Source organism: Hermetia illucens, chromosome 3, assembly GCF_905115235.1.
Source record: "Hermetia illucens chromosome 3, iHerIll2.2.curated.20191125, whole genome shotgun sequence".
Lineage (NCBI taxonomy): Eukaryota > Metazoa > Arthropoda > Insecta > Diptera > Stratiomyidae > Hermetia > Hermetia illucens.
Genome location: NC_051851.1, coordinates 40,420,784 through 40,435,540, shown reverse-complemented (window position 1 = coordinate 40,435,540; position 14,757 = coordinate 40,420,784). Strand labels below are relative to the sequence as shown.

Here is a 14,757-nt window from a genome sequence, read left to right as displayed (position 1 = left end):
TTTTGTGTGTTTCTTATGTAAGAATATTTCAGTGAACATGTGTCCCATTTATAGGTGGCTCGTTATGTTTAACCAATTGGCAAAAAGGGACAACTTTGATCTATTATAACTTTGTAATGGTCCGATTCCTACGAAATTAATGTTATAGCCTATATTACTGCACGAGATGATGCGAGGGTAAACTTAAGGGCCTGGCCACATTGAAGTGACTAAACACTTTGAAAACATAAGCGACGGGCTATGCACTTTGCGGCTTACGGGGCGAATTTAGAAATATAAACCTCATTAACGTTCACGGCCCGACAGAGGAGACTGCAAAGTCGGAGAAGCATACCTGCTACGAGGCACTAGAACGAAATCTCGAAGTCTGTCCCAGGTGTGATACCAAAATCATACTTGGAATGCGGGCACATGCCGAGACTTATTACGAACTCCGTTGAGTGGAGAAATGACCTCACAAGCGGAAAAAGGAAGCCTGGGAGAATCAGCAGGTCTGTGAACTTGAAAAGTGCAGAGAGCAACTGCGGAAGTTTTACCAACAAATCAGCAGGATGAAGCTTTCTACACTTTGATGCTTATCCTGCCGAGACAAAGAGGGAAATCTGATTTGCGACAGAATGGGCATATAGGAACGATGGGTGGACTATTTTGATGAAGGTCCCACCAACGACTTACACATGCTGCCACCACCATGAATAGTTTATAATTCAAATACCAGTAAGCTACTCGAATCACGTTACTTCCTTTTGAAAACAATAGACTGACATTGTATGTGATAAATGCGTTTGGGACTCCATTACATTACATACAAAGGTGTGAACTTTATTTTTTATCGTTTTTAATTAATAATAATTCAAAGTATTGTGCGTGCTAAAAAGAGATTGGGCGGTCTCAAATGAAGGTAATACGAATCTGTATCAACCATGTAGGCAGTTTTTAGACTTCCACCCGCTTAAGGGCAATGAAGGGACGATGGAAATTTTGATCTGAGTTCAATATATATACTGGTATATGAAGAAATATATATGTATGGGCGAAGCACTCGGATTGCTAGGACTCCTTAACACTTAAGGTCGAGGCAGTTGCAACCGCACAGTTACCAACGTAAACGTGCACTTTCTCCTAGACGTATCCAAGCATCCCTTGAAACTCAGTATCGTATTCATTTGTAAACGATAAACATGGATTGGATATCGATAATCTCCTCAGTTGTGGTTGTTGATAAGAACTGTCTCTGCCTTTTTGCCCACTGATCTAATTGGGCTATTCGTCTGGATAATCGATCATTTTTCCTACAGTGTCAAAAAGGCAGGCTGATATAAAGAGAGCTTGTCGTCAGCACCGAAAATCAACCAACCAACAACATCAAATTGCACTGGTCAAAAGAGAATAATAAAGATAGGAGACCGTTGATAACTTATCCTACATAGGGTCGGAAACCAAAACCGATAAGAGCTACAATAATGAAATCCGCGCACGGTTGTTGGCAACCAACATAGCCTATTTCAGCTTACAAAAGCTGTTCCGCCCAAAACGTCTCACCATAGGGTCAAAGCTCTTACTGTACAACACAATGATCTCATATATTCCTCGGAAACTTGGGTTCTTAGGAAGAAAAATTTCGAACTCTTGGCCGCGTTCGGGAGAAGAATCCTTTGGAGAATTTTTGGTCCCCTACATGAGGATGCACGACTCCGTAGCTTACATAACGACGAAATCTATGAGCGATATCACAACCGCCAGATTGTGGATAAAATCCAGCTAAATATTTTACGGTGGGTGGGTCATTTGATCCGTATGCATGACGATGATCCACCCCGAAAAGACTATAAGGACAATATCTATGGTAGAAAAATAAGACGAGGCGTAGGCCAGGACGCCAGACAACTTTTAGGGATATTGAATTGGTGGACGTCGGCGCAGGCCTACACAAGATATCGGTTGTTGCGTCGTTGATGACGATGATCGGTGTAATAATAGTTAAAATAATCCTGCAAGGCATCAAAGAACATCTCGTCAAAAGCACACTGATAATTTTGGAACTGTGCGCATAGTTTAGAACTTCGTATCCTTCAGTGTTGAAAGATATAGGAAAGAAAAGAAGTATATAATCGACTCGGAAGTGAAGAATGGCTTCCAACGGTCGATTATTGAAAGACTCATTTGCAAAAAGGCCAAACGGCAAGAAATAAGAAGAATAACTTCCCTCGTTGATAACTTGAAAGAAGAATAGGGGTCACACACTCTGCGGCTTCGTCAAAACTGATAAAAACGATGAAAGTGCTAAACATCGACATGGTGCCATTGAGTAGAATTTGCCAGCTTAAAAGCAGACTGCAATCTCCCAAGGACCGTAAATTGAAACATGAGTCTATTTGGACATATAAAGTGACATGTCCGGATTGTGAGAAGTGCTACATAGGGCAAGTTAAAAGATTGGTTTCGGTACGCTAGGGAGAGCACGAGAGAGAAGCGAAAACGGCCAGGAGAAAGAACAAGAAGAGCACAACGCCGAAATTAACGATAACACCGTTCATGATTGAGGAGAGACATAGTATCACATGAGACAACGTAAAAGTCATCAAGGAATGTGGGAACAGGAGGAAGTTGTACGCACAAGAGAGCTTGGCGTTCCTAAGGGAACCAGAAGGGAACAGATTGAACTACGACACGGGTAACGTGTGAATCGAAGCTTTTGAAAGAGGTGGCAAGGGTGGCATCGGGCAATAGTAGTATCTCTACGATAAATTATTAAGTAATCTAGGAATAATATCTTAGTTGATCAGGTGCAGAAGAAGGGTACAACTTGTGCCGGAAATACGTATATACTAATAAATAATATATCCCATTTTAGGAAAAATCAATTGTATTTTATTTTAATTAGATTCTAATAGCTATTATCAGAGAGATATATGATTGCGAGTAAAATCTCAGAGGAATTTGAGGTCCAAAGCGGAGTCAGCCAAGTCACCGATATTATTTCTTCTTATTATCAGTGACGTTCTTCATTCTGCCCTGTCCGGAAGATGTAGACAACTTGAATGGACGATGACATCTTTCTTCAAAAATCTCGACTACGACGGTAACATCTGTTTGCCCTCTCTCACCGGGTTATGAACCTTGGCCAAATGGCTTTGGATTTGAAAAGAAAATGAAGTAGAGTTAGACTGAAAATAAACACCAAGAATACCAAGGTTCTTAATCTGACGGATTATCGGACTCTCTTCATCTGCGTTAATGTTCAGAGCGCCAAAGACGTATATGTAGGAAGCGTGGTTTCGGCCAACAGTGGCACCGCACTGGATGTCGCACAACATATTAACAACGCTGGATTCGCTTTCGTTGCCTTGCACAAATTCTGGAAATGCAGTTATCTCAACATGAAGATCAAGTGGAGACTGTTCCGTGTTGGTATTCTTTCTATGTTGCTGAGTAGCACACGGAAAGTGACCACCATTGTCACTCGAAAGCTCCGAACTTACGGAGTACGCTGGCCTGATACTATTTCAAACAAAGAACTTGGTCAGCGCACAAGCCTGCCACTCGTAGGCGATGTGATCAAAAGGCAGAAGTGGCAATGGATAGGCCACACATTAAGGAAGGATGGCAGTTGCATTGCTGGCTACGTCACACAGTGAAATCCACTCTCTCAGGATGGTCGACGATTGGGTCGTCCCAAGAGCAGTTGGTGGAGAACAACGGAGGAGTGCAGGTATTTCGGGTAGTCGTGGGGGGAGGTAAAGTGAATTTCAGTGAGTCGCGAGTCGGGGCGGGGGTGCATTCTAGGTGGTAGTACTGAGGATACTGCCTGTCAATGGCTTGGGTATGAGCCGAGTCCAAGCGTCCAAGCTTTATTACGGCGATCGACATAAATCTGGCATGTGGCTTGTCACGTGTTTAACACTGTAATTTCCGAACTACTCCGAGTATCAAAAAATTACTTTGCCCATACATTGTGCACGCTATCTAGATACAATTGATGCCCAAAAAATAATTCGATTTCGCGGATCCGACACATGGAATGATCCCTTAAATCAAGCTCATGTCGGCTTTTCGGCTTCTGTGCAGCTACCTTTTTCTCCATTAGTGCCCACAAGTTTTCTACGGGGTTTAAATCCGTGCCGTTCCCGGGCCAAGTTAGCTGCTCTACTGAGTTTTTGGCCTGAAACTTGCGCACCTCCAAAGGAAAAAAAGTTAAATAATTGGAAAACCTTCAATATTTCTTATAAAACAGTTGGAGAAAATAAAAAAAAAATACTACTTACAATATGGGATCTCTGAAAGGTCGCAGAATCATCTTGAAAGATGACCCCACTAAAATATTGATATTGCTCTTCAATACAAGGTATCAGATGCTCCTATAAGATTCGTTTATAGGCTGCACCATTGACCGTTTCATCAATTAATGAGTCTTTTCACACCATAAAACGAAAAGCAGCCCCAGATCATCCTGCTCACCCGCTCGTGTACTGTGATCTGAATGCACTCTCACTGAATTGCTGACCTGATCTTCTCCATACGTGGTGGATCCCATCCGACCCAAAAATATTAAATTGGGATTCGTCGGAGAATATTACACTTTGCCATTATTTCAGGGTCCAATTTTCGTGGTCCTTTTCCTTTAAATAGCGTTGCTTCCGCATTCTTCCATTTAAAAAAGTGTTCTTTACGAGACGTCGGCCATGAAATCCGCCCTCTCTGAACCTCCGAAAAACCGTTGATGCATCAATTTCTGTCCCAATGGAATCCTTAACCTCTTTTTTAATGTCCGATGAACTTTTGAACCGATCCCGCAGACAGAATTTCCGCATCAGTCCGTCTTGGGCTGATGTAGTCTTTCTCGTCCTTCCAGAACCCTGTTTCCGGGCAGTGCACCCAGTGGCTCGGAATTTTTTTAAAAAAGTCAGCTACAGAGGACTGATTAAAACCCACAACGACCGGTATTTGTCGTGTGCTATATTTTTTATGAAATAAGGTAATTATTACTACTCTTGATCGGATTTTTTTGCTCAGCACTGTATATTTCCAACCAGGAAAGAGTGGAGGACCGGTGACGTTTGTAAGGTTATGATTTACTATTCTTCACCGACGGATTAAAGATAATCTACGGAGTCGGTGCGGGGTTGTATTCCAGGTGGTAGTACTGGGAATACTGAAAGCCTGTCGATGGCTGAGGTATGAGCCGAGTCCAAGCGTAACATAGCCATTCTGGCCGACAGCTAAGCGATCATTAAGGTTTTGTATTTAGTGGCGACATTGTCCAGGCTGATGGAACAGTCACGTTCTGAACAGTTTGGGCGGCGTGCTCAAAGTCACCCTCTTCTGGGTTCCTGGTCATATGAACATAGAGGGAAGTGGGCTCTGCTTTTGGCAGTCTCTCGGTGGCACTGGCACTTCGGCCCGCGGGCAACTCTCAGGGACGGAATCTACTCGCACTATTTAGTACCCGCTGAATTTAGATGACGAAGGTTCACCGCCTTGTCAAGTCAAGGTCTATAACAAGACCCGATCGCAAGAATCCTTGTGCGAGATGCGTGCAAATACATACATGGTTACGCCGCACTGGCCTATATAGGACCAAACTATCAGACTCGGCATACCCTACAGTTTGCATTGCCGAACTTACGGAGGGGATTTAGAAACCCTCAGCCACTTCCTTTGCGATTGTCTAGCTCTATCTAGAAGCAAGCTAAGGTTACACTAAGTAAACCATTCTTTAAGGATCTTAAAGAAATCTCGAATTTAAGGGTCAGGGAGCTGCCATCCCTCGTAAATACAGGAGTCATGGTCTTAGGGGTTGGCAGCAACTTGGAGAAGCCACTGATGTCCACCTTCCTACTATATTGTGAAAAGTTTGTCAAGCTATTCCACAGCAACCAATTAGAGGTATCTGTGGGCTAATCTCTTTTTTTATGGTGTAGAGAATTCGCCATTCACCCTCTCCCATCTGCTGCTTTGTAATGTTCATGTGCTATCAGCGTGGAGGTGAGAATAGGATTTGCGATTAGAACATCAAACGATTCAGTGTTAAGTCTACACTATATGAGTATATGCCGAATAGAGAAATTTGAACTGCTGCTGTCAGATGAAAATCTGGGTGAAAAAATCTGATCCTGAGACCGGCACATGATCTTCAGTCAGCAAAGCGTCTAAATTAATGCTTGCGGGGGTAGTACAATGGTCATCATACGAGGGGGGACCCAAAAAAACGAGAATTTCGTCATAACTTCTTTATTTCTCAATGTTTTTACACCAAATTTTGATCACCTTCAAAGTATTCGCCTTTGACTGCAACGCACTTCTCCAAACGATTCTTCCATTGTTCAAAACATTTTTTAAATTCACTCATCGGGATGTCCTTTAAGCCTTCCAGCGATTTTTGTTTCTCCTTCTCCACAATGGCAAACGCGGATAAAATTGTCTGAATTGAACTCCATGACATTCCCAAAATCTCAGAGAGTTGATCAATGGTTCGGCGACGGGTTTCACGAACAAAGGAATTGATTTTGTCGACGTTTTCATCAGTTGTTGACGTTGAGGGGTGTCCTGAACGAAGTTGGTCTGCAATAGACATTTCTCCATTTTTAAAACGAGAAAACCAATCGTAAACTATGGTTTTACTTGCGGCAGCATCCCCATAAGCAGTCTTAAGCATTACAATAGTTTCCGCGGCCGATTCCCCCAACAGGAAACAAAATTTCACAGCCGCGCGTTGTTCTCGACAATCTGCCATTACATTTTCGCCGAAATGTAAAAAGTTGTTTTACTAAAAAAACTGTCATAGGCGAACCGATGCATTCGCAGCGACACAACTTCACACACTGACGCAGGTGACGTAACACTAACGGACATGTGGTCCTTCCCCGCCACAGTGTAATTCTCGGAACTTATGGGTCCCCCCTCGTATATAAACTCAGAATGCTTAGAGCTACGGTTGTCCCATCCCGTGTGTTTTTTGAAAAATTATTTTGGAGGACTGGATAAAGATAAAAACGTGATTTTCTCACCATATGTTTAATGATGTCTCTAGTATATGTGATAAATTTTTTAGCTTGATATCGTAGCTAGTTTTCGGAATACGTGTCAATTTATGCACCCATCTCCAAAAAAAGGTGTTTTTCTGCTGCCACGCTGGAGGGCGCTGTGTTCTTCTGAGGAAAAAAACTAAACGGCATTTTAATGTGGACAATATTCCACGGTCCGCAAACTAGGATAATTAGAAAATATTGAAAGGTAAATTTTTGGTGGGCTTTTAAACTGAATTTTTTGGATTTTCGTGTTTTTTCACGGCTTTTTTTATGAATAAAAAAAACGACCCGTCCGATTGCAATTATCGTGAAGTCGTGAAAATTTCAAAGAATTTGGTTGGATAGATTTTGAGCTATGGTGGCAGCCGATTTTCAAGATGCAGTTTCGAAAAAAACGCATTTGAAAATTTAAATGTGATTATCAACAGTACAATTTTAACTCACCATTAATCTGCTATACCTGGTCCATAGAGAGCACCCTCCGTTTTTTCAAAAAAGTCTTGTAAGGCCGATTGTTGCTCTCTGGTTTCAATTCTGGCTCTTTTAGCGAGGTCAGTCGATCGTCGTTCGGACCGCCGGCATAAACCTGACACATGTGACCAACTTGACATCCCATTGTCACTAGGATTTTGAGAATGCCATGAATCCAACTACAAGCCAATGAATCCTTCATTGAAAATAATTACAGCCAGAAAAGTGGCTATTTCTACGACCTTGACCCCAGAATGAAGGTGTTTTGGAGCGAAAGTCCAGATCAATGCATTTAACGGCTCATTGTTATTCTGGGTCTCTGCTCCTAAACATCTGTTCAAGAGATCATCTCGTGACAAATCTTCGTAGATTGATTTGATGACTGTTTGAACTTCTTCAGTCAAAGGTGCCTTCTTGTGATGGAAACTATCCAGTTCTCCTTTAGCTTCCGCTTTGTGTCATTTGCACCAACTCTCCTCGCCTGCTCGACAATTTTGATGCTGATGATTTTCGTCTGTAGAACATTTATGGAAGAAAGTTGCCCAAATTTCTTGCTTCATTCCTTCTATCGAATTTGCGTGTCGACGAATAGCTAGCCCAAAAAATGTAGTGTGGTCTTTAAGGGGGGGGGGCGGGGTAAGGTCAAATCGTACAAAAAAAGCCATGTTTTTGTGATTTTTTTTCTAACGACACAGTTAAAATTTATTTACTCAACCAATGGTACATTAAAGTATGACATTCGAAGAATGTTTCATCAAATTTTTACAAAGAAATATTAAAAAATACGGCAATGGCAGCAATTGTTCGGACGTGTCTCGAAAAAAAGTTGAATTGCGGTGCCCCTCATAACTTGGTGCTGGATCATCTGAAATCAAAAAATCAAAGTTCATTCGTTAGATAATAGTTTTCCCCAGGTAACGCTGTCGAGTTTTTTTTTCCCAAATTTTTTTCATTTTTTCGAACACTTTAAAGTGAAAAACACAATTTTGTGGAAAAAAATCGGCTAATTTGTTATTGCAAAATCAAAATTATGAATAAAAAAAAAAAACTCGACAGCGTTACCTCGTAAATGATGTACAGAAATAGTGTTTAAAATTTCAAAAGGATCGGTGCAGTAGTTTTGGAGTTATCAGGGGCACCGACTTTGAAAACGTGAGTTGTGGGAAAAACGCTTTAAAGTTTTAATCATAAAAAAATCTAGTTAAAACGTTTATAAGCGAATTTTATCGACATACCTCACACTGAGTCATCAATGCCAGGTCCATAAAGGATGTTGCTATCATCGATGATGTCTAATGCATCTTTTTGCTCCTGCCTACGAAGAATCCTGCCTTTTTTGGTTTGTCGTTCAGCTTCCTGCTCTGCTCGGCTTATGCGTATGGAGTTAGTGGATCGCGCCCAGTCATGAGCGCTTGATCCACAACTGATTTCCATGTCTTGCATGAAGGTGAGTAAAGCAAACGAACCTTCATTGAAGACACTGGCTGCCACATAAGCTGCAATTTCAACGACGACAGAGGTTCCACTCAAGTGCTTCGGTGAGATTTTCCAAATAAGTTGGTTCAAACTCTCATTGTTGTTCTGCGTGCAGCCTCCGACACATCGTTCCAGGAGGGCATCTTTGCTCAGATCTTCGTAGATAGGCTTGATTGCATCCAAAACATCCTTGGGAAGAGCACAATACGTGTGTTTGAACGAATCCAATGCATTAGCAGCTGCAGCTTTTTGCCATTCGTACCAGGAGTCCGCGCCGCTCGGGCATTTTTCGTGCTGTGGATTCTCGTCCGTCGAACTGTAGTGAAAGAACGTTGCCCAGATAGCGTTCTTCATATTTTCTACGGAATCAGAGTGACGTCTGATAGCCAATCCGTAGTATACCGTCAATTTATCGATAATTTTGGCCGTAAGCTTCCCTTCACCAGACAGACTCTTTCTTTTGATTTTCTTTCCAACCTTAGTTTCGGTATCTACAACGGTCTTTTTGACTATTTCACGTAGACGAGTGCCCATTCTTTTTTGAACATGCCCTACACATTCTTTTTTTACTATTGAAAAATCATCACCATAAGGTTTAGAATTCACTAACCCGGAGTAAGCTTTGGAGTCACCGTCGCCGATATAGTTGCGATATCGTACACCATTATTTACCGAGCGTTGAAACATTGTTTTTATCGCTTCGACCTCCATATTTCCAGATGCACCAGTATGATTTGCCTGACAGTTTCCAGTATCTACATGAGCTTCATGCCATTCTTCGTATTCGGCAGAGTTCAATTTGTGTTCCCAAATTTTACATTCGTGGCAGTATGAACTTTTGACGAGAATGTCAAGCACTTTACCAGTAAAGTAACCGATTAGCGAGGTGACGCCGAATAAAGATGAGTAGCCTCTTTTTTTCCATGTTCCGTCGCCTGATACACTGAGTTCGTCGGCATCTTCAGTTTTTTTTTCTTCGGCTGTTGCTGCTCTTTCTTCTTTTGTAGCAGATGAAAAAAACCGATTCGCAACTTCTCTTATAGTCGAGCACATTTTCGTCACGTAATTATTGTAAGTCGGTCTTAATAAAAATGAACTAGACAAATCCATCAAGCCGCAGAACTTATCACAGCCAACTAATCCAAGACCTAATATCCTCATCACGAAGACAAACCGATAATTCACTTCGTAAATACCAGAGTTTATTCGAGCACTAGACGGAACGTTTGTAATTTGTTTACAACTTTCGCACGACACTTTGATGTGAAATCCAAGACCTTCTTTCTTAGTCGAATGAAAATTTACTTTTCCATCACACTTCACACACTTCACTAGCGTAGCAATTGTTGCAAAGACCAATAAAAAATCAATTACCCTATAATGTCGTTCAAGATCCTCCCTAATTTGATCTTCAACGGTCATTTTTATTTTTTTAGCTGACGCGCTTCTTGTCGTAATGTCTTCGCTTTTCCGTTTGTGGGGAGGTAAAATTTTTTTGGGTCGATATAATCTCGAACCAGTTGATTGTCTATCAGATCTTCCAATTTTTTTGGGCATTTTTGTAATAATTTAGCAACAAAAATGAATGAAAACGGAGGTGAAATTATGCGAAAATAAGATCACGTGGATACGTCTACTCGATAGGATATTTTCTGCTAACTGAATTTTGTACACCACACTGACAAAGTATACAGATCAGGTATAAACCCGTTTGTCCTTGCCTTGAAATTTCGATAGATGGAACTGGGAGGTAAGGTACTACATTAATAGAGAGTGAAATACATAACAATAGCGCGCTCGGGTCGGGGCGTTGGGGTTGGTTCGGGTATAGGTACAAAAATCCGGCAGGTATAAAAATACTTATAACTTCGTCAATTTTGCTCCAATTGACTTGAAAATTTAACACAATATTCTTCAGATATTACGGATTGAATTTCGAAAATAAAAAAAAAGAAAAGAAAAATTAAATACCTTACTCCCCCCCCCCCCTTAATAACCTTATCAGTAAGTTTTCCAGCCCCTTTTCCACCAATGCCTTTGTAATTCTTCTTTGCATATCTAAGCCGCCTACGCATTTTATTATTTGCAGAAATACCGGAGAAAACTCCAGCAAAATCTAAAATACAATATGCAACACTTGTCGCGTTGGAACATTCATGTTCATGCTTGCTAAAAGTTTCTTTGCTGATGTTGATGCGAAGTCCTTTTTCTTCTTTGATACTTATCGATTCCCATGAAATACTCGTTTTTTAGTGCAAGCATGACGTTGAACGTTAAAGCGACCTCCCTTCGTACGATCCATTTAAAAAAATCACTGAACACACAAACAGCGCAATACTTACAACAAAATATAACTGAGTATAGCTTGAAAGCCTTTCAGTGCTCACTCTAAACTGGATTATCCTTTTTATTCCAAACAGTAAATAAGTTTAGACAATTGGTTGGTTTTCCATCTTTTTATATTTTTACCTGTGTTCGAATTTATAAGGCTCAGGTAAAAAACTAACAGGTAAAAAAAGATTCGATGCTCTTTCTCATCGAGTACTCTAGCCGCGGCTGCAAACTCCTCATCTGTTTAACACTGTAATTTCTGAACGACTCGGAATATCGGAAAATCCCTTTGCCCACATATTCTCCACTATATATAGATACAATTCATGCAAAAAAAATCGATTTCTCCAACTCGACTCACGGGATGATCCCCTTAAGGAAAAACGTCCGAAATAACGTATCAAATCATGCTAAAAAACTTTGTAGCTATACAAAAATAAGAGGGCAAGATATAATATTACAGAAATTCAAAATTGTCATATTCTGAATTAATTCTATTAATAAACCCATAAACATACGAAACGTCAAAAGTGTACACACCTTACATTGCCAAGTAAGATAAGATGATCGCCAAGAACAATCAAACCTGCTAATTACGCTAAAACTTCAACAAACACTTCGTAATTGTTGGCATATATTTATCAATCATTGCTAAAATTAATTCACTGGCAATAAATTAGTTAGTTTTACCTTAATGAGTTACTCAATGCTGAAAACCCAAGTTGTTGATTGACCAGTTATTGTTTGTTATCGTATCATTGTTTGAATATACTCGTATTGATTTCCACCAATTTCGGAGTTGAAATTCTTAAAGAAACTAATGCGTCAATGGAGGTTAATTCTAACATTTCCCCTCTTTGCAGGTATTCGATGACGTAGCTGTAGAATTAACAATGGCTATTCTGCAATTTTTCAATACAAAACCATCGGAAGAGCATTTGTTCCGCACACTAAGGGCTTTAGCAGCATTTGTTAACGTAAGTACCGGTTGCGGTCGCCGAAAGGATGCTTAGATCCATCTTGAGATTATTTGATTTCTAAAGTACGCTCAGTTGTCGTTTTGATATCGCTTTATTATTACTCAGAATACTGACTCAGATTATAAAAATAATGTTTATTTCAACCCTAGGTCTCCCCCGATGTACCTCAATTCATACAAATGATTGGGCCCCATCCAAACACATTCAAGGGTACCAGCCAACGCATCGATGAATTGATTGATCAGATTTCCGTAAAAGTTAAATGAGCTTAACCACGCATTTGTGTCCTTCTAGCTTTCCACCTGAATATTTCGATGATGCTATAATGTGAAGTGTACAAAATTGTGAAGGAAATTTATCTATTATAGTTTTCAAGTTGGGCAACATTTTAGTTATATTTGTAACATGGAGAAAAGACTAGGTTTATTGTTTTCTGCATTTTATAAAATATCACGACAATGATGATTTTTACTACGACCTTTTATATTTATTACAATATGAGACGAAGCATTAGAATTGTTTTAGTAATTTGTATGATATGATCGCTTTTATTTTAATGCAATAAAATTTCATTAAATAAAGCAAAACATTTTCTTCATTGATGCTGATAGAGATGCGCTAATTTCTTAGTTGGATTATATTGGAAGTTGCGCTCATATTTGCTCGTAAGTATGAATCTAAATTTCGTGACTAGTTTGAATGAACTAGAAGACACTCGTTTGAGCCGTGTTCTTTTGAACTTTGACTATATACACAAACCTAACCATTCTTGCTCGGATAGTCCAAAATACTTTAAAAGTTCATGTGCTGCGACTGTAATTGACTTTGTAGAGTATATTCCGACATCAATTTGCAGTAATCTTATGTGTAGGTGTCGGAAGTTCTATTTGCGTTCTCTTGATCACAGCTCCGTATATGTACTATCAATATGCACTGGAATAGATTCCACGGCACCGATTAATTGGGCTATGCTAATAGCAATTGTTATCTTTTATCATTTCAATTGAAAATGCACTTGAGCAGACCTGTCCAGATAACGCGAGTGCTAACCAGCCACCAAGATACCAAATAAACAAAATGTGACGATATGATAGTTCCGGTAGTTATGCGATAGTTGTTTAAAATTAACTCGTACAGTGAAATTGATAATGATTAATGAATAGATTTTATTTTCTTTGAATGTTTTAATGAAAGGTGTGGAACTCATTTGAAGGCAATTGGCAATTCATAAAATCAAAAGTGGCAAGAATGCTATATCACTTCAAGAAATGAGGAGACGTATTATTTTCTTCCTTTGTCACAATGCTATGTGATACGCTATTGTGTTGTGGACATTGTCGATTTATCATGTAAGGTCATAACAAAACAGTGGTGCCCTCGAGTTTCCATTTCAAGGGGCAAAGAAAATTTCCGACCAACAAGAAGTAAAACAGTTAAAAATGACGCTTGTGCTATCAAAAAATCTATTTTATTTCTTTTTTTTTCTTGTAGTTAAACATTTCAAGTCGATCCAAGTAAAATTCTCAAAGTTATCGAGCAGTTAGCCTTCGGTTTTTCACACACTTTTCGTAAAAAATAGCACTTTTCGCATTAAATGGCCGCCAAAAACTTTAAAATGGAAAAAACGAATATTCAAGAACGTTGGGGGAGCATTTATTACCTTTCCAACCAATCCTGCCGCGTCTCTTGGTGGTTGCACATCCCGCTCCCTCCTCTAGCGTCCCGCAGGGATCTATTTTGAGCTCTTAATTATATTTGTTTTTTTATCAACACCCTTCCTTCCCTCCTTACTTGCCCCTGTTTGCTCTGTGCCGACAACCTTAAGCTGTTTTCCGCTATATCGTCCCCTATGGACGGTCTTTCCCTTGAATCTAACCTAGACATTCTGGTTCGTTGATACTCTGCTAACGGTTTAGCGCTAAACGTCAAAAAGTGTCACTCTATGTGCTACTCGCTTAAATCCTCACCCACTTTATTATTTTACTCTCTTAACGGATATTTCTTATCATACCTAAATTCCATTCAAGGAGTCACTTTCGACAATAAGCTCCACTTTGACACCCACTGCCTCGAAGTCAGCAATTGAGCAGTAAAATTGTCAGTCTTTATACTTCGCTCCTCCTCTGATTTTGACTCCATCCAACCCTTCTAAGCTCTCTTCAATTTCTTCGTAAGGAATACCCTCGAGCACTGCTCCGTGATATTTTCACCTTCCCGTAACTGTATTGTCTTGTTCTTGAAAATGTGCAACAAAAACACCCCGTTCCCTTTTCTTTAAGAAAAACTTCCCCCGTGGTGGACTATTCCTCGAGCCTCCGTTTTCTGAGCCGTGATCGAGAGGGAAGATCAATGTTAACGATCCATAAACAGCTCGAAGAACTGGAGGGACCCTGGTCTAGATAGGGAGCAAAATTTCTATTAGTTTACCAATATACGTGATAGGTTAGTGCAGGGCATTAGCCGGAAGAATT

At 40.1% G+C, this 14,757-nt stretch overlaps 1 protein-coding gene across 3 annotated transcripts in view; it reads left to right on the top strand.

The window, feature by feature from the left end:
• The window catches only part of LOC119651060, a 66,315-nt gene extending 53,442 nt beyond the window's left edge, over positions 1 to 12,873 (top strand). For all 3 annotated transcript variants that reach the window (XM_038054391.1, XM_038054392.1, XM_038054390.1), the window contains exons 9-10: positions 12,170 to 12,283; positions 12,436 to 12,873. In XM_038054391.1, the coding sequence (XP_037910319.1) occupies positions 12,170 to 12,283; positions 12,436 to 12,552 (231 nt within the window). In that variant the 3' untranslated portion in view covers positions 12,553 to 12,873. The remainder of the gene's footprint in view (positions 1 to 12,169; positions 12,284 to 12,435) is intronic.
• Positions 12,874 to 14,757: the final 1,884 nt, after the last annotated feature.